The sequence below is a fragment of the Eptatretus burgeri genome, chromosome 7, assembly GCF_056783735.1.
Source record: "Eptatretus burgeri isolate ZD-2024b chromosome 7, Ebu_testis_v1, whole genome shotgun sequence".
Classification (NCBI taxonomy): domain Eukaryota; kingdom Metazoa; phylum Chordata; class Myxini; order Myxiniformes; family Myxinidae; genus Eptatretus; species Eptatretus burgeri.
The window spans coordinates 52,694,091-52,713,671 of record NC_140967.1 but is presented as its reverse complement, the minus strand read 5'-3'; the positions used below and the strand labels follow the sequence as shown (position 1 = coordinate 52,713,671).

The 19,581-nt window shown below is 44.3% G+C and overlaps 1 protein-coding gene across 1 annotated transcript in view; it reads left to right on the top strand.

Annotated features, from left to right (window-relative positions):
- Nucleotides 1–7,661: 7,661 nt before the first annotated feature.
- The window catches only part of LOC147023258 (uncharacterized), a 57,755-nt gene continuing 45,835 nt past the window's right edge, over nucleotides 7,662–19,581 (top strand). The window contains exons 1-2 of the mRNA XM_085888495.1: nucleotides 7,662–7,789; nucleotides 12,666–12,854. Coding sequence (XP_085744621.1) covers nucleotides 7,777–7,789; nucleotides 12,666–12,854 — 202 coding nt within the window. The 5' untranslated portion in view covers nucleotides 7,662–7,776. The remainder of the gene's footprint in view (nucleotides 7,790–12,665; nucleotides 12,855–19,581) is intronic.

Genomic DNA, 19,581 nt, shown 5'->3' with positions numbered 1-19,581 from the left:
CGAGTTGCCGCGCGAGTGCGTGCGCATTTAAAAAAAAAAGCAAGCCTCGCTTCGGGTGAACAGGATTCCCTGGGCAAGGGGTGGAAGATCCCCTTGTCCAGGGCACAGGACACTAGTTAGGGGGAAGGGTTAGCTTAGCTAGACCGGCTTCATGGGGCAGGGGTAAGTCCTCATGGGGCCCGTGGAATGGATTAGGTAGAGGGATTCAGTTCAGATTTAGGATGGGAAATGACATTTCGGAGACAGTGACAGACTGTGAGTGTGTAGTGGGGACGTAGCTTAGCTACGTATTGTTAAAGGAACGTGCTGTAGTGTAAGGGACGACGTGGGAGCACGCGGTAGTTAGGGGATGTAGTGAGCAGGATGGCAGAATTCAGCGGTGTGAGTTGAAGAGCGAAAAGGAAACATGTTGAGTGAGTGAGGCCAGCGAGCCTGTGTGTATGGAGTGAAGGTGGAATGCATGGTGCGATGAGTGATTGGGGGGAGGAGTGGCTCCCGCCCAAGGGCCCCCGGGGTCAGAGTAATGCGAGTTAGGGGCTTAGTCAAATTGACAAAAATGGAGGTCGTTTTGTTGTTGGTGGGAAAGGAGGCTCGATACCTGCTTGGAGGGGTGCAGGAGCCCTGTTGATGGGCTGCGAGCATGGCTACGAACAGTGAGTATCGCTGAGTGGGTACCCCGGGCACCGGGCTAGTCGGCCGCGGTAGGCCAATGGTCCATGGGGGGCCAGGATAGTGTAGTGGGCACGGGTGTGCCTGCATGATGCGGGGGCCCAGGGCGCCATATGCCACGGGGGCAGTGTACTGGGCACGGGCGACCCTCGGGCGACCACGACTGAATTGTCCGTTCCGTTAGATGACGCGGTCGCGATTCGAGTTACGCGGCTGATCGCACGCCGGGCGGGCCAGAATTCGTAACATATATATATATATATATATATATATATATATATATATATATATATATATATATATATATATATATATATATATATATATATATATATATATATATATATATATATATATATATACCCTGGTGTGTTGGCGCAGTGGTTAGGGCAGCGGCTTGGGATCCAAAAGGTCCTGAGTTCAAGCCCCGTTGGGCCACTGAATTAATACACCAGGGGGTTGACTCAGCCTGTCATCCTTCCGAGGTCGGTGAAATGAGTACCAGTGTACAGGGCCGGTGTATACCCCGGTTAAAATAGGTGTACCATATCCCTGTGTCGTAAGAGGCGACCAGGGTTGTGTCAGGACGGGCATCCGGCGTAAAACATGTGCCAAATCACTATGCGGATCATATGGATGATCCGCTGTGGCGACCCCTAACGGGAACAGCCGAAAGAAGAAGAAGAAGTAGATAAATATATATATATATATATATATATATATATATATATATATATATATATATATGTATATATGTATATATGTATATGTATGTATATATATATATGTATATATATATATATATATATATATATATATATATATATATAGTGTTACGGCTGTGGAAATTCGCCTTACACCAGAAAGGGCCCGCAGGTGAGATATCTCGATAGGTACATGTGTAGTTAGCCCAAACCCGTTGTATAGATGGAATTTATGTGTTTCATCTGGGCTGTGACGCTTTGAGTTAGCCATTTTTTCTTTTCTGTCGTTATTTTGAACCAACCACGTCTCAACTGCCATCACACAACAACTACCTTAACCACCACGCGAGCCATCGTCACCAATTACAACCACGCTCCAACCCACAGACAACAACCACAATGCGAACCCTCACCACGGAAGACCCTCCACCACCTTCGCCTTTACCTTCACGAATTCATTCTACATCATCGCTTCTACAGTCATTCCCGCACCACCTGGGAACACTGAAAGTCGGGCTGTCTCAGGCCCGTTCGGCAATTGGTGCCGAACGCACCGAGCCGCGAGCGCGAATGGCGGCCTTTCCGAGCGGAAAATTCGGATCAGAAACACTTCACGCCCACTTCTCCTCCGTCCAATTGGCGAGCGTGGGTCGGCTTGGCCCCGCCTCCAAGCGTGTGTATGTGAAGTCCGTATATGCAAATTGTAGGATCAGGAGAGGTTCACACCCATTTTTGCCCGACCAATGGCTGATTGGGGGGGGGGGCGGCGTTGCCCTGCCTCCAATCGTGTTCTGATCCTAAAATTTGCATATTGGTTGCTCCTACCGCGTATAAAAAGGCGAGCGCAAGGCGAATTGGAGCGAGTTGGGTTTTGGAGTTGCTTGGAGAGTGTCGTCGAGAGGTTGCTCTTGGGGACAAGGAGCATTGCGTTGGCGGAGTTGAGTGCGCGCAGTGGAACTGCAAGCAAGGGAGCTCGGGTCCGAGGCAAGAAGGACGGCGGTCGGCGAAGAGGTTGCGGTGTGGGGGATCGCTCATCTCGTCGCGGGACCCAAGCCAGCCAGCCACTCCCCTCCCCCTGGGCATCAACAATCCCCCCCTTTCCCCCGTGCTGAGATAGTGCAAAAGGGGGCCCCGTTCCCACCCCACCCCAAACGTGGTGCCAACGAAAACCGCCAAGGGGCACGGAGTCGGGGCACAGCGGCGCGGCCACATTTGCAGCTTGCCCGCCAACGCGTCACGAGGACGCGGGTAAGACCTCCCCGGTCTCGCGGACCTGGCCGCTCCTCCAGGTCACGCGCACATTTGGCCTACGGGCCTGTCTTCCTCCTTGTCTGTGAGGGTGGCTTATTTCCTTTGCTTTTGTGTAAATGTGTGTTGGCGCCGTCTGTGATGTAAAACTGTATAAGTGTTGCCGTGTGCGCGCGTAGTCGGTTTTAACTCTTACATTTGCTTTATGTGCATTTTGATTCTGTCTGGCTGTAGATACGTGCTTTCTGTGTGCCGGGAAATAAAATGCTTGCTTGTTGAACTGTGCCCGTTTCGCTTTGCCTTTTCTCTATTGCGTAAGGGGTTCGTAGTGGATGCAACATCCCGGTAATTAATCGGAACCGTCGAGGCCGACGATAACACCACTCGGTTATCACTGTAGCAGGGAACGGACCGCTTCAGCGTTTCGTGTCTGGAGTCGGCCTGTGGCGTGGTGCGGTCGCCTGGTCGACCATTCGCGCAGGTACTCAGGTAGATCGAATTTGGCGAGCAACCCTATCCTGCACGGGTGGGCAATTGTCACGATCGTGGTGAGGTTAAACCCCCACCCATGACTAGCTCCCAGCGTTGTTCCGAGAGGGTCACAACAGAATTGTCCGTTCGGTGGGCGACGTGCCGCGATTCGAGTTACGTGGCCGTCCGCACGCCGGCGGGCGCGAATTCGCAACAATATATATTTGTATAAATGTATATATCTATCAATATATACATATCTATTAATATATACTTATATATATACACACATTTAGATATCGATATATATATATATATATATATATATATATATATATATATATATATATATATATATATATATATATATATATATATATATATATTGTTGTGGTTGACGAAATTCGCAAACCACCATTCAGGTCCCTTAGGTGAGATATCTCTGTAAGTATATGTGTAGTTAGGCCCAAACCCGTTGTTTAGAGGGAATAAATGTCATTAATGCGGGCTGCGACCCTTTTAGATAGCCGTTTTTCTTTTACTATCTTTATTTTGGACCAGCTGCCATTACTACCACCACCAACCACGTCTCAACAGCCATCACACAACAACCACCAACCACAACGCCGCTTCACAACAACAGCCACAACCTTTACCGTCACAACTCGCCCTCGCAACCATCGCATCACCACTATTCCCACGCCACTTGTGGGCACCGATACTGGACTCGTGCAGGGCGCGCACCGAGCAGCGGGTACAGAGGCACAGCCTTTCCGGAGAAAACGGATCAAAAACGACTCACGCCCACTTCTGTTCCGTCCTATCGGTGAGCGTGGGGCGATTTGGCCCCGCCTCCAGGTACGTTGGAGTGTGGTCGCTATATGCAAATTCATGGATCAAAAAGCATTCACGCCCACTTTTCCTCGGTCCAATGGGGAGCCAGTTAGAGGGGAAGGGTTGGAGGTAAAGGGTCAAAGGTGAAGGAGCGAGGCCACGGGGGATATAAACGGCTGCGTTCGTCAGTCAAGGCAGTTCGCAGTTGGGAGTTGTCGGTGGAGCTGGGAAGAAGTGGTAGTAGTCAGAGTGAAGAGGACGGAGCTGTGGAGAGGTGGCGGCGGCGAAGGCGGTCGAGGGGGTGCTCGTGTCGGAGTCGGGGAGCTGCGGAGGGAGAGGCCGGCGGCGCGACCGAGGTCGTGGTGGAGACGCTCGTCGCGGGACCCGAGACAGGGAGATATCCTCCTTTCCCCCGAGCATCAACAACCCCCTCCTGTTTCCCCCCGCACTGAGATAGTGTGAGAAGGGGGCCCCGTCCCCACCCCATACCAGGCAGTCCCAGCGAGGCCCGCGGAGTCGGGGCGCCAGCGCCGTTTCGCGGCTCATCACCAGACGGGTAGGCCCGACGCGGTCTCGGCCCCAGGCCCGCCTCATCCTTGAGGGTGGTCCTTTTCTTTTGCTTTGGGTATATGTGTTGTCGGCGCCGTCTGTGAAGTAAAACTGCATAAGTGTTGCCGTGTGCTCGCGTAGTCGGTAATAGATCTGCATTTTGTTTCTCTTTTATATTTGCTTTTTATGTAATATTGTGTTTCTTCTTCTTTTACATTTGCTTTTGGTGTAATTGTATATGTGTGCTTTCCGTTCATCGTGAAATAAATGTGCTTTATGTTGAACTGTTTTCCCGCTTCGCTTCGTCTTTTCCTCTATTGAATCTCCATCTTACTTCACGTAAAGGGTTGGTCGTGGGCTAAAACGCCCGATAATTAATCGAACCGTCGAGGCCGACGATAACACCGCTCGGTTATCCCGATAGTACGGAACGGGTCGCTTAAAGTGGCCCGTGTCCGAAGTCGACCTGCGGCGAGGTGCGATCGCCCGGTCTACCCTCCGTGTGGGTACTTAGGTAGGTCGAATTTGGCGAGCAACCCTATCCCACGCGGGGGGCCGATTGGCACGATCGTGGTGAGGCCGAAAGGTCCACCCGTGACTAGTTCCCGGCGTTAGTCCGAGAGGGTCACGACGGGATTGTCCGTCCAGTGGCCGACGTGCCGCGATTCGAGTTACGTGGCCGTTCGCACGCCGGCGGGCGCGAATCTGCAACTATATATATATATATATATATATATATATATATATATATATATATATATATATATATATATATATATATATATATGTATAATTCCAGCTGTGTGTGTGTGTGTGTGTGTATGTGTGTCTGTCTGTCTGTGACCGCAGTTTCTTGACGACCTCCGGTCCGATCGGATTGAAACTTGCCAGGAATATTGCCGGGGCCCCATGGATGTGCCTTTTCGAGGTTTGATATCAATCGGACGAGCGGTTCCCAAGTTACGGCCATTTATCTGTCGACCATTGACAAGACACGGTGCTATGACGTCACCAATGACGTCACAGTTAATGTTTATTCATTAATTCATTTATTATTATTATTATTATTTTTTTTTTTTTGCACGATTGACGGTCCGATCTGATTGAAACTTGCCAGGAATATTGGCGGGGCCCCGCGGATGTGCCTTTTCAAGGTTTGATATCAATCGGACGAGCGGTTCCCAAGTTACGGCCATTTATCTGCCCACCAATGACAGGACACGGTGCTATGACATCACGAATGGCGTCACAATTATTTATTTTATTTTTTTTGCGTGATTGACGTCACAATTCTTCTTCTTCTTCGTTTGGTATGACGTCACAATCGATGCTGGGGACTTGAGTATGTACCTTTTCAAGGTGTGATATCGTTCTTTATCTGTTTCAGCTGTTTCCCAAGTGTTTCCCAAGGTTTGAAAGCTGTTTTTTCCCAAGGTTCGAATTAATTGTTCAAATTATTAATTAATCCAAAGGTTTGAATTCTCCCAAGGGAAACAGCTGTTTCCCAAGGGTTTGAAAGCTGTTTTTTCCAAAGGTTTGAATTAATTGTTGTGCTTGGTCGACATTTGTGAATACATTTACGGAGAGAGGGGCGAGAGAGGAGGGGGGAGAGAGGGGCGAGGGAGGGGGGCAAGAGGGGGGCGAGAGAGGGGAGGGAGAGAGGGCGGTGAGAGAGAGGGAGTGTCACAATGCAAGAGAGGGGGAGAGAGGAGGGGGCAAGAGAGGAGGACGGGAGAGGGGGATGAGAGTGGGGGCGAGAGAGGAGGGGGGAGAGAGGAAGGGCGAGACTAGGGGGGAGAGAGGGGGCAAGAGAGAGGGGGAGAGTGAGAGATATATAGGTTATATAGATATATAGCCTCTATAGATATACAGCCTATATAGATATATTGGCTGTATATGAGAGAGGGGGGGGGGAGAGAGAGAGAGACAGAGACACAGAGACACAGAGACACAGAGACACAGAGACACAGAGACACAGAGACACAGAGACACAGAGACACAGAGACACAGAGACACAGAGACACAGAGACACGGAGACACAGAGACACAGAGAGAGAGAGAGAGAGAGAGAGAGAGAGAGAGAGAGAGAGAGAGAGAGAGAGAGAGAGAGAGAGAGAGAGAGAGAGAGAGAGAGATTATATAGATATACAGTCTATATAGATATATAGGCTGTATATGAGAGAGGGCTACACATACTGGCACTCACCTACAGGCACACACCTACGGGCCCGCTCCTACGGGCCCTACTCGTATATATTAATGTATATATCTATCAATATATACATATCTATTAATATATACATATGTATACACACATTTAGATATCGATATATGTTTATATATATATATATATATATATATATATATTTATATATATATATATATATATATATATATATATATATATATATATATATATATATATATATATATATATATATATATATATATACATATATTTATACATATATATATATATATATATATATATATATATATATATATATATATATATATATATATATATATATATATATATATATATATATATATATATAAAATAAATGTTTATATCTATAAATGTTTATATCTATCAATGTTTATATCTATCAATGTATACATATCGATGAATATATATATATATATATATATATATATATATATATATATATATATATATATATATATATATATATATATATATATATATATATATATATATATATATCTGTGTATGTAGTCTTTATATGATGTATGAGGTCCTGTAACTGTTTTCTGTCTCTGTCCTCATGCCTGTAATTCCTTCAGCTCAAGCTTCACGGAATGTTTTCTTTTTCTTTTTGGCAATGCACTCACTATAAGTATAGCAGTTAAACTTATTTTAAATAATTGCAGAGCATTATTTAAAAGAACAGCGATTAATACTTCAGTCTACACATATCCTGGCTTTTGTCGAGAAAAAATTTTGCACACAAACTAATGGAAACCGTAAAAGTTGAAATAATTTACACCAAGCTTTATTTTAAAATGTCGGTGTCACCTTAACGACTCCAGGAAAGCCAAAATCGACAGTGCTATGAACGGGGCGTGGCTAGTGTTATGAATGGGGCGTGGCTAGTGCTATGAATGGGGCGTGGCTAGTGCTATGAACGGGGCGTGGCTATTGTATTTTCCCCCTCTGCTTTCATGTCTTAACGTCACCGTTTGGCTGATCCGGGTCCATTCCAGCCGGCTGTCCTGCTCGCTCTGCATTGAGCAGGAAAAAGAGCAGGGGTTACTCGGATCGCCTTTTTCTTTGGACATGTTTGGCAAAAGTGAGCTTGAATCCTTTATTCCTTGATTTTTGTAAGTTCCCAGTTGTTCGTCTTTGTGTTTATCGACCTAAATATAGTCTAACATAACAATGCTGTCTTTGGGAGGAAAATTTGTGACACCCAAGGAACCTATAAATGGTTATGGCAATCATTGGAACGAGCTGTTTTTCGTATAGAACCATCAGATTGGACTATGTGCTGTTTCCTTCAACATCCTTTAACTCGTTGCCAAAACTCTTGTTTCAGAAAATAAAAAATTTTGACAAATATATACTTTCTGGCATGTTGTTTTGGAAAGAAATTCAACTTTCTGCTGATTTTTGGCAAATGGTCGTGTCTGTTCTGGTGGTGTTTCCAAATTAATCTTATGGTGGGTCTTTCACCAATTAAAATGACATATTTGCTCTGAGGTTGTGTTCGTTTCCCACTGGTGATGGATAATGGTCGAGCTATTAGTGGGATTCTTCAATTTTGAAGTAATGGGCTTTCGATCAGAGCCAATGCGATTACGTGATGCAAATCGTGTTGTTTACCAAAAGATGACTGCAGACACGATATGTGAACATATACCGACTCTGTGATCCTCTCCAGCACTGGATATCAAACAATAAGGGAGTGGGACCCATTCCCAAGGTCTACTCCATTTTGGGATAATCTGCATGTCATTGAATTACATTGTGGAATTTAGCCTCGTGTTGGCTTACCGGTTATGGTGGTTGGCTTAAAATTCTCCGTTCTTGAGTTTGAGCCCCTGTTTTTTATCGTTTAATTAACACGAGGTGGGTTGACTCAGCCTGTCGTCCTTCCGATGTTGGCAAAATGAGTCCCGGCTTGCTGGTAACGGGGGCATTGTTTCAGCGGCACAGCCACTTTCCCTGAAATATTATGTTGCCAAGCAGCCACAGGCTGTATATGAATAAATATAAATGTTCTGGAATTTAAATTTACAGAACCAAGTATTTTGGGCTGTTTGGTGAATTCAGAGAAGACATTATGAAGTAAATATATGTTGCTGTCTGCATTTGTATGTGCTCATCATTCTCCATAACCTCCATGTCCTGTGCATTCCTCTCCTCTTTTGAAGCTTTCTTTCAGCTCCCACTGTTTCATCCCCGACTCAATGACCTTTTTTTGTTTGTTCTGTTGTCCTCTACTTCCCTACCTCTGTTTTTTTTTCAATTTTCTTTTTTTTCAGCTGACACCACTCTGACCACATCCTCCTCCCCCCTCCCCTCTGCCCCCCCCACCACCAACCACAAACTTTTCTTCATCCCATCAGTGTATGTAAATATAATGAAGACACCTTTAATGTTGAGTGAACTTTCGAGGAATTTGAAGGAACTTCAATGCTGGAGGCGGCCATTAGGCCTGTCAAGCCTGCGCAACCCTGCCAATATCAAAATACACCCCTTTCCCCACTACTACAAAATTCCTTACTCTATTTTAAAACTATTCACTGCTTCTGCTATCATTCCATGCATTTATCTATTCTATTCCATGCATTTACCGTCTCTCTGATTGAAGGACCCCTGTCTTACGACCATCCTAACTATCCTCTTCTTCACTCTGAAACCGTGACGCCTGGTCCTGTCGGTGTTCATTTTGCTGAGAAACTCTTCTGCACTTATTTAGTTTATACCCTTTCTTATATTGAACATCTCCATCAGATACCCTCGTAATCCCCTCCTTTCTAAAGTAAAAAGTCCTGTCTCCTTCAGCCACGCTTCATAGCTCAGTCGAGCTAGGCCGGGAATTAATAAATTTGCTCTATGCCGTACCCTCTCTATGGCAGCTATGTCCTTTCTCAAATGTGGTCAAAACTCACCACAATATTCCAGATGTGGTCTCACCAAATTCCTGAACAGAGTAATTCACCCCACTACTTTTGATTTATAAATGATCCCCCTACAAATACAACCTAAAAACCTCTTTACTTTAACTTTTGCTGCCTGGTCCTGTGTTGTCTGCTTACCCACCGTATCGATTACCACCCTCAGTCCCCAGATCCTTCTCCTGTGTCACACACTTCAAGATTTCCCCTTGCATTTTGTAATCACTATTTTCATTATTCTAACACAACTCGAGCACTTTACATTTCCTTATGCTAAACTGGATCCGCCAGTCTTTTGCACAATCCATTAAAGTATCCAGAGTTTCCTGAATCTGATCACTCCCCTCTTTGATGTTTACCTTACCTCCAGGTTCAGTGTTAGCTGCTAATTTGGAAAGCCTACTCTAAACCCAATATCCAAATCATTGAAGTAAATTTTGAATAATAACCGTCCCATAACTCATCTTTGAGGTACATCACTACTAACATCCTCCCAGCCGGATATCCTCCCCCTTCACAGCCACTCTTTCATTCCTACCCCTAAGCTAGTTTCCAATCCAGTTGGCTAGTCTACCAGCAAATCCACAAGCCTTCACATTAACCAACAGACTTCTTTGTCGTACCTTGACAAAAGCTTTTTGAGAGTCGAGATAAACTACATCCAATGCACTTCCCTCATCCACCAAATCAAGCCTACCTCATAGAACTCCAATGCATTTGTTAAACATGACCTTTCTTTCGTACATCTGCCCTGACTGTCTTTAATTAGTTTGAAAGTATTTAAATGGTTCCACATCCATTCCTTAATCATCGTCAACACCTTCCCCACAACTGAAGTCAAAGTAACAGGTCTACATTTCCCCAATTCTTCTCTGAATCCCTTAAATGAGTGTTAAATTTGCTACTCTTCAATCCTCTGCAACCTGTCCCATCCCCATTGAGCTGTTGAAGATATCAACATACATCACAGTATCTGCTTTCCCATTTCCCTCAATACTATTGGATGCACGTTATCTGGTCCCAGTGCTTTATCATCCTTTAATTGTTCTCTCTATTACTTTACTTCCTCCAATTCTACTTGGATCTGCTCGAAAAGATATGGCTCACCTCTGAGATAGGTGCTCTCAGCTATTGGAATTTCCTGTGACTGTTTTTGTGTAAATGTAGAATCCAATTTTTTTTTATTTAATAAGTCGGCCATCTCACCTTCATCATCCATCAATTCTCCCGCTGTGCTGTTTCTCAAGGGGCCCAATCTGATCTCAACCTGTTCTTTACCCTTTATATACTTAAATAATTCCTTGCTGTTTCATATTTTTTACATTTAATATTCGAAGGAAGAATATTTAAGAATATTGTTTGAAGAATGTTAAATAGTTTTGGCTTACTTTTTCATATTCTCTTTTCCCTTGCCAAGGAATCCTCTTCTACTTATCCACAATAACACTGCTTACATGGTCTCTTTCTGCCTCTACCTTGACACGTCACTAGAATATAGCAACTCTGCACTCTACACATTTTCTCCTTGAAGGTTGCCCATTTTTTGATGCAGATTGCCCACTTGTTAGCTTTTCCCAATCGAGAGCACCTAACTCTCTTTTCATACCCTCAAAGTTTGCCTTTCTGAAATTGAACAGCCTTACCCTACAATCCCAAACTGCACACCCCAACGATATAGTTGCTCACTCTATGTTATCGTCACTTGTCCCCAGATGTTCTCGGACCTCCACGTCCTCCACAATGTTGGTTATTGCTCAAGAAAGATCACCATGCTGGTGGGCCCCTCCACAAACTGACTCAAAAGGCAATCTTGGCCAGACTAGAACGACAAAATCCTCCTCAGCTCTGCTCTTTCTCCATTCATGGACCCAATCTATTCCTGGCAAATTAAAATCCCCCACAATCAATACCCTTTCCTTTCCACAGGCCATCCTGAGTTTTTAAGGTACTCTTCTCTCCTGCTCCTCCCTCGTATCAGGAGCCATATAGATGCATTGTACAAGTATCTTGCTATTCTTACAATCTCTAATCTCAATACATTATTCTTAGTCTTGAAGGTTTTCCATATCCTTAAGTCCTCAGAGTGAAATCGTCGACATTAACCCCCTCCTTAATTTCATTCCTTACTCTCGACACAATATTGTCTTTAACACAGATTGCCACATACCCTCCCATTTTCCCTTTCCTATCACACCCATAATCTTTTGTAGCCTTAAATCCCTATTTATCCAGTTTAATTCCCCATTAAATCACGTCTTGCTTACTACAAATATGTTATATGCTTCACTATCAACTTTAGCTTCAAGTTTTTCCATTTCATTATTAAAACTCCTGGTATATACGTAGTTGTAGCGGAAGAGACATGTTCATTGTGGTACAACCAGTGGATGAAGAATGCCTGATGAGGAAGACCCCTACACTACAAACCTCCTCCACCTTCCCCAGTCTTCAGACTATGGCCCCATTGGCTGGCCGTGAATCACTTTCTCTCACCGTAGTACCTCTGAAACAACGCAATACTGTATTCTATTTTTTTCAAATGTGCCACAGAATGTATAATCCACATACCCAATAATGAATAGCCTCATTCCTGACAAAAGCTATCTCCCTGGCCTCCCCTTCCATTCCCATCAAACGCCCACCACCGTGTGTACCCACACCACCACTCATCATCCACACACCAACCCTTGTGCACTCCACAGCACCACTATTGCCACTCACACCCAAAACACCCCCATTGCTGCCCACACCCCCAGCATCCCCAACACCGATGCTACCAACTGCAACCCCACTGAGATCACCCTTACTTTAAACACCGCCAACGTTGTCACTACCACTGCACCCCTATCTGCATGCACACCACAACCTTACCATCACTCACACTTCCACCCATAGCTTTAGCTTTCTATTGTATAAAATTTGCCTTTGAGGTGATGTTTAGCAGGCAATATGCTTTGTTGAGTTGCTTACTGTTGAGTTGTACAATGTTATAACTGCATTTATACAATATTAACCCAGCCAATGTCATGCCTTCCTTGCAAACAGAACGGCTCAAAGTGCGCTCAGTGCAGCTCTATTCGAGGAGGGATGAGTTCAACAGGTGTGCACACCACACTGCACACTATGATAGTGAAGAGTTATTGGTTCGCCGGGGGCAGCCTTTCCAGGTGCAGCTCAACTTCAACCGGCCATACGAACCAAGCAAAGATGCCATCATTCTGGTGCTGGACATAGGTGTGTGTCTGATCATTTTTCATTGAAACCCCTTAAAGATAAAGTTGCATATCATTTTTAAATATCATTTTTGGAGGGAGAGATCATTACAGATACCTGTAGTAAAGTCCATCTACATAAGATACTGTTACAGGCTGGGGTTCTTGGCTCACCCCAAGGGAAAGCAATTGAGTTTCTCTGAAACTCCTGATGCTGAGGCCACCACCCGCAGATAATTCCATGCTCTAGCGGGTTGTTAAGCAACCACGAATGCCGATTGGGACTGCCAATCCTGACAGGGTGTCACTACTACGCGTGTTACCATTTCTGGTGGATTAAGTGCACCAAGTGAACTTCGTGCCATCTATGCATACTTGCATTAACTTATTTGATCACGCGCAGCTCAGCGGAGCTGCCAAGTATGCACCAGCTAACAAGAGCCGATCGGTTGGGTAAAACTTCCCAGCTAACACTAACGTGCGGACTACACTCGACCAATGGAGGAAAAGACACGACAATCTGGGTCCTTTTATAATACAAGCAATTTATTACAAGTGAGGGTGAGGAAAAGTATGTGGCACAATATAATCAAAGGTTTTAATACAAAAGCAATATTCGCACAGCAGGGGAAAGCAACGACTTGTGAGGTGCAGCAAAATAAAATGCACATATTTACAAAAGAGGACAGTGCAGAGCGAACCCGTTCTGATCTTATACAATCTTAACTTACATTAGCATGAAAGGCACCATCAGAATCATATTTGAGGACATTGGATAGGAAGAAGATGAGAAAAAGTTTGAGGTGGTTTCGACTTCTCAATTATCAGGTGAAGTTGATGGACCTGTGCAGCCCATTCACTGAGGAGTGGGAAGGAAGAGGAAAACTGAGGGTGTCTAACGTGCATGGTTGGAGGGAGATGCGGTGAGGGTGCAGTGATATGCAAATGATATGTACAGAGGAAAGTGTAAAAGATGTTGTTCGGTGGACCACGGTAAGCATTGATTCTCTTTTTAGCCGTCCACAGAAATAAATAAAATAATGTGAGAAGATAGGCTAGTGATGTGTAAAGAAGTTTGTAAATGTAACACTATTCTGTCTGATACTGCATTCGGGCACTGGGCTCTTCTGTTCCGTGCTCCGTTCCACTCAATTCCATTGTATTCCGCTCCTTGATTACACCGTCTGTGCACCACTCAATAACCCCTTAAAGGGGGGTTCTTTAATATATACTAGACGACCTGTGAACCCGTTGGGTTCCTGTTGTGACAGCGGTTGATGGGAAATATATATATATATATATATATATATATATATATATATATATTTAATATTATTTAGTGGTCAAACTTTAACTTGAAGAAAATTTGAGCATTTACCTCAGGAGTCATCGTTCGGCCAACCGGTTTCTCGAGGTATATCAACACATTCTCCAATGTTTGTCCTTGTGCTTTATGGATCGTCATACCAAAACAAGAACGAATCGGGAATGGTTTTTTAAAATAATTTTTCGTTGCCCGATTTGAATGAAACTTGATACTGCACACCACATGAGAATGGTAAGGTGGCACTACAATTTTGCGCTGTCGTTTACCGTTTTGGCTGTATTTCGGGAACATACATACATACAGACAAGATGAGAGTTTTAGTAATGTATATTTATGTATATATATATATATATATATATATATATATATATATATATATATATATATATATATATATATGTATATTTACATTTCCTTCCTGAAAGTCCCTGACATGCAAGGACCTGAAAGTCCCTGTGGTGTCCATCTTGTTTACCCTGTGTACCCCGCCCCATCTCTTTCCCTTCCACAGATCTCCTGATGTCTCTGTTCCCCACTGTTTTTTTTCCTTCCCTCTCCCACCCCTCTTGTCTACTGCTCCCCTTGTGGTGTGTTTATGTGTGCTCACTCTCATATGAACCTCGACAGTGAATACAAATAAAAGGCAGTGTGACCTGGCAAAGGCCTGCCTGCATGTATGTATGCTCGCACATTCAGCGATCTTTGCACCCCTCCGGTCAGCTCACTCCCAATCTGATTCATACATGCTACCCTCTGGGGAGGCAGTTTTAAATTCAAAACTAAACCGTCAGACCTTAACAGTCCCCTTAACAGAGGGGGAGGGGTGGGAGAGCAGGGAGAGGAGGGAGGGGTGAGAGAGAGAGAAGGAGAGGAGTCAGAGATAGAGAGAGGGAGTGTGGTTGGGGAGAGGGAGAAGGAGAGGGGTGAGAGAGAAGGAGAGGGGTGGGAGAAAGGGAGAGGGGTGGGAGAAAGGGAGAGGGGTGGGAGAAAGGGAGAGGGGTGGGAGAAAGGGAGAGGCATGGGAGAAAGGGAGAGGGGTGGGAGAAAGGGAGAGGGGTGGGAAAGAGGGGTGGGAGAAAGGGAGAGGGGTGGGAGAAAGGGAGAGGGGTGGGAGAGAGGGAGAGGGGATGGATGCAGAGGAGAGACAGAGAGAAAGAGAGAAAGAGACAGGTGGGTGAGAGAGACGGAGGGAGAGGGGGGAGAGAAGGGAGAGACAGGTGGGATAGGGGTCAGAGAGTCAGAGGGGGAGAGGGGTGAGAGAAGGGAGAGAGTGGAGAGAGTGGAGAGAGAGGGGGAAAGAGGGGAGGGGGAAGAGTAGAGGGAGAAAGTGGGAGAGAAGAGGGGGATAGAGGGTGAGGAGAGGTGGGGGGGGAGAGGAGGGGGGGATTCCGGCAGATGTGTCGCCCAGTTTAACGTCCATCCGAGAGACTGCACACACATTGATGAATCACCATGCCTGTGAAATATCAGAATAACAGTTTATAGCTGGGTCGAGATTCAAACCCAGTCCTGACAGCTCAGAGTGACCATGCATACCTCTCAGCTATCCTGCCATGATGTGGCAATTTATTGCTTTGTAACAACTGAAAATATTTTTTACTCATTGTAATCATATAATTTATTTTACCTTCCTAACTCTGGTATCGAATGGCAATATCGCCATCAAAGCTTGAAGAGCACCCACCAAGTAGCTCAACCAAGCACTCCAATGAAACAGTTGAAGAAACTTTTAAAAATGAAATGTTTAATTTTATGTATTTATTTATGTTGAACTGATAGGTCATGTAATGAAAGAAGATCTTACAAAAAGGGGAAATGTCATGTAAAGTAAAATTGCACATTTTTAGAGAGCCAGCCACCTCCCAACGCACCACATAACAATGTGGGGCCAAATGCAGGTGATTGGCTCCTGATCTTTATTCAAATCAATTGAAATACAGTATTCCATGACAGTGCAAATATTGTGGAGTGCTCTCCAAGTGGCTTAAGCACTCAAGGAAACACTCCAATGAAATGGTTGATAAGGAACAGCTGGCTTGCCAAGCGATTAGCGATCGCCAATCTGTCATATTCAACACCTTCTGGAGACGCCGAGGATGTCAAACTCTGTCTGAATTGGACAAATGAACACTTTTTTTTTTAGCAGTCGGATTTGTTCAATTCTGGTGCTTAAATGTTGTAATTTCAGCTCAGTTTAAAAGATTGTAGATGTTATGGCACGAAAATGAAATAAAGCCACAATCTCTGGCATCTCCGGACGTTTACAAGCACTGCAATTATCCAGCAATTCACAGGTATGATGATCAGGCATTCGATGATATGAGTGAGGAAAGTGAAAAAAACTTTATTGTTAAGAAATCGTTGCGGTCTGTTCCAAGTCAAGGCGTTGTTGAGCAGGCCAAAAAATGGCGAATTAAGACCCCAGACGGTGATGTGGCCGAGGATCTCCTAATGAAGGATATAATTAAATAAGGCCATTAATTAACTTCAAAATGGGTGTTTTAATCTACCCAAACACCCAATTTTCATTCATGCGCTTCTTTGGAGTTCCCTTGGTATGCATGAAAAGTTTGGTGCCGCTAGGTTTCATGGTTTTAGAGTTGTGGAGGAGACACACTGACCGACTAATGCACACTGACATTTTTATTACAGATTTAATGTGCACTATATTACTATATTTTTAATTCTATATTTTGATATTATCAATGGTACCGATACTGAAAATCCAAACAAGCAAGTAAAGTTTCCATCCATCCATCAGGACCATACTCTGTGCAGAGCGTTAGTGCTGCCTAAGCAGTCTTCTTGGCTATTGGGCACAATACTGGACAGGTCACCACTCCGACACAGGATACCAGCAAGCTGGCACTCATTTTGCCAACCTCAGAAGGAAGACAGGCAGAGTCAACCCCACCTAGTATTAATTCAACAGCTGAGTGTGATTTGAACTCAGGATCCTAGGATCCCAACTAGAATCCCAAGCCCACCACCCAAACCATTAAGCCAGCACCAGACATATAAGTGCAGTTTGCCTTGTCTTTATTATCATAATTATGCTATCTGCGAGATATTTGATGTCTACCTCGGCAATATTGAGTAGCCTTTGCATTGACCGTGATGATCACACACTGTGAGTAGGTCAAGTGTATCGGATAAACCTAGCTGACTTATCTTTCAAATGTAGTGATTGATACTAGGCTTTTAACCAAGCAATTATTAATGTGATAAACTGGAAATAAATAAATCTGCATAAACTCAATGTGTACAACAATAAACTACTAAATTTCCCTCATACAGCTGTGAAGATGACGATGCTTGCCAGTTTAGTTGATTGACTTCAGCTTCCTGGATTATCCTTCTTGCGGTATTTGTGGAAAACCTGTACATTGACATTTTTATGAACAATTGGTACATCCCCCCCCCCCCCAGGCATCCAGATTACACAATTTGGATGTCATTTTTCTCATCGAAATTGTCAAGGGTTTTTATATACATTTTAACATCCACAGTCTGCAGTCTCTGCTATGATGTGGACACAACACTGTGTTCTTGCATTGCATCATCTTGAAAAACTGAGCGATATTTACCCTCATTTATTCAAGATCACATTATTTTGGCCATTGTTGCAAATCTCTCTGCACTCCCCTTCAACCCCCCCCCCCCACCTTTGACACCACACTTAATATCCCCTATTAAAAATTAGCTCTATTTTGTAGGTCTATTCTCTATTGTACTGCTGGTTTATAAACATTTATAATTACATTTTCTATAAATTAATTTTGTTAAATTTGATACATTTTCAGGAAGGCCTGGTGTTGGCTCAATGGTTAAGGTGGTTGGCTTAAGATCCTAGGTTGGGCCATTGAATTAACCCCAGGTAAGGTTGATTCAGCCTGTCATCCTTCCGCAGAGGCAAAATGAGTACCAGTGTGCTGGTGACAGGGGCACTGCATCAGCGGCACAGCCACGCCCCCAGAAGATGATGTAGCCAAGCAGTCACAAGCTGCATACAAATCCTTACTATAATTCACTGACCAGTGTTTGTGCGTTTATTGGGTGGTCGCAAGACTATCGTTATTCTCAGGTTTTCCGTCTATCTGTTTGTATGCAATGGACAGCTCTGGAGGCCAGAGGAGTCAACCAATTTTGTTGAAACTTGACTGGTAGGTTCATACCAGGATCGAGTTGTATGCTTTTGAGCACCGTTGCTATGGACGCCACCGTTGCCTCGCAACCGGACTTTGAAATTTTTGAAAAAAATCAGAAAAATATTTATATATATATTTTTTCTAAAATCAAAAATCGGCTTCTGCGCTTTTATGCGCATTATAATCAATCTCTTTGTCAAAAAATTTCAGCCTGATCCGTCAAAAATTGTTTGACGAGTATGCAATTACGTATATAGCGACCACCCATGTCACCTACCGGCTTGTGTGTTTGTTTGGCGCGCTACTCCTCATACAGTTCCGGGCTGATTACATCCAGACCTGCCGCAGAGGATCAGCATGACCCCCATTTATGTTTAAGGGTGTTTTTATCTTCTCCGGTGGTCTTGGGGAGTGAGGGGTGGGAGGGGGTCCAAATTCTCTATGTAAGTGTGTATTGTGTAGCGCCGCCTTTAGGTGGGGGAGGGTATTACAAGTCTCCACTATTTATAGTACAGTATCCCTGTCCCAACTAAAGCCTGGTGTTGGTGCAGTGGTTAGGGCAGCGGCTTGGGATCCAAAAGGTCCCGAGTTCAAGCCCCGTTGGGCCACTGAATTAATACACCAGGGGGTTGACTCAGCCTGTCATCCTTCCGAGGTCGGCGAAGTGAGTACCAGTGCACTGGGCCGGTGTATACCCCGGTTAAAATAGGTGTACCATATCCCTGTGTCGTAAGAGGCGACCAGGGTTGCATCAGGAAGGGCATCCGGCGTAAAACATGTGTCAAATCACTATGCGGATCATATGGATGATCCGCTGTGGCGACCCCGAATGGGAGCAGCCGAAAGAAGAAGAAGAAGAGATTCCTGTCCCAACTAAGCAGTAGGTATGATTTTGCTTCATGCATGTAACCTGGGTTATGTTTTTTTTTTTGTCTAAACAGAGCTATCAGTTGCCCATACACCACCCAAATAAAGGTATGCATTAGAAGAAGGTGTTACATGCTTGGAACAAGATCGCCCGTAGGGCAGGTACTCTGCTAGTAAATAATCATTTTGAGGAAGAAATTTTCAACAACTGCAAAATTTAAAAATGGGGGAATCGAACATTGATTGGCAAGGATGCGAAGAAGGATCAGAGAAATTAACATTGGTCTCATGAATGGTTCATTCCCTAGAGTGATATTTTTCATCCAGATTTCTGAGGCTTCATGCATTACAAAATAAATGGTAAAATTTCCCTTTTCCATGATAACCTGCTCTGTTCTCCAAATTGT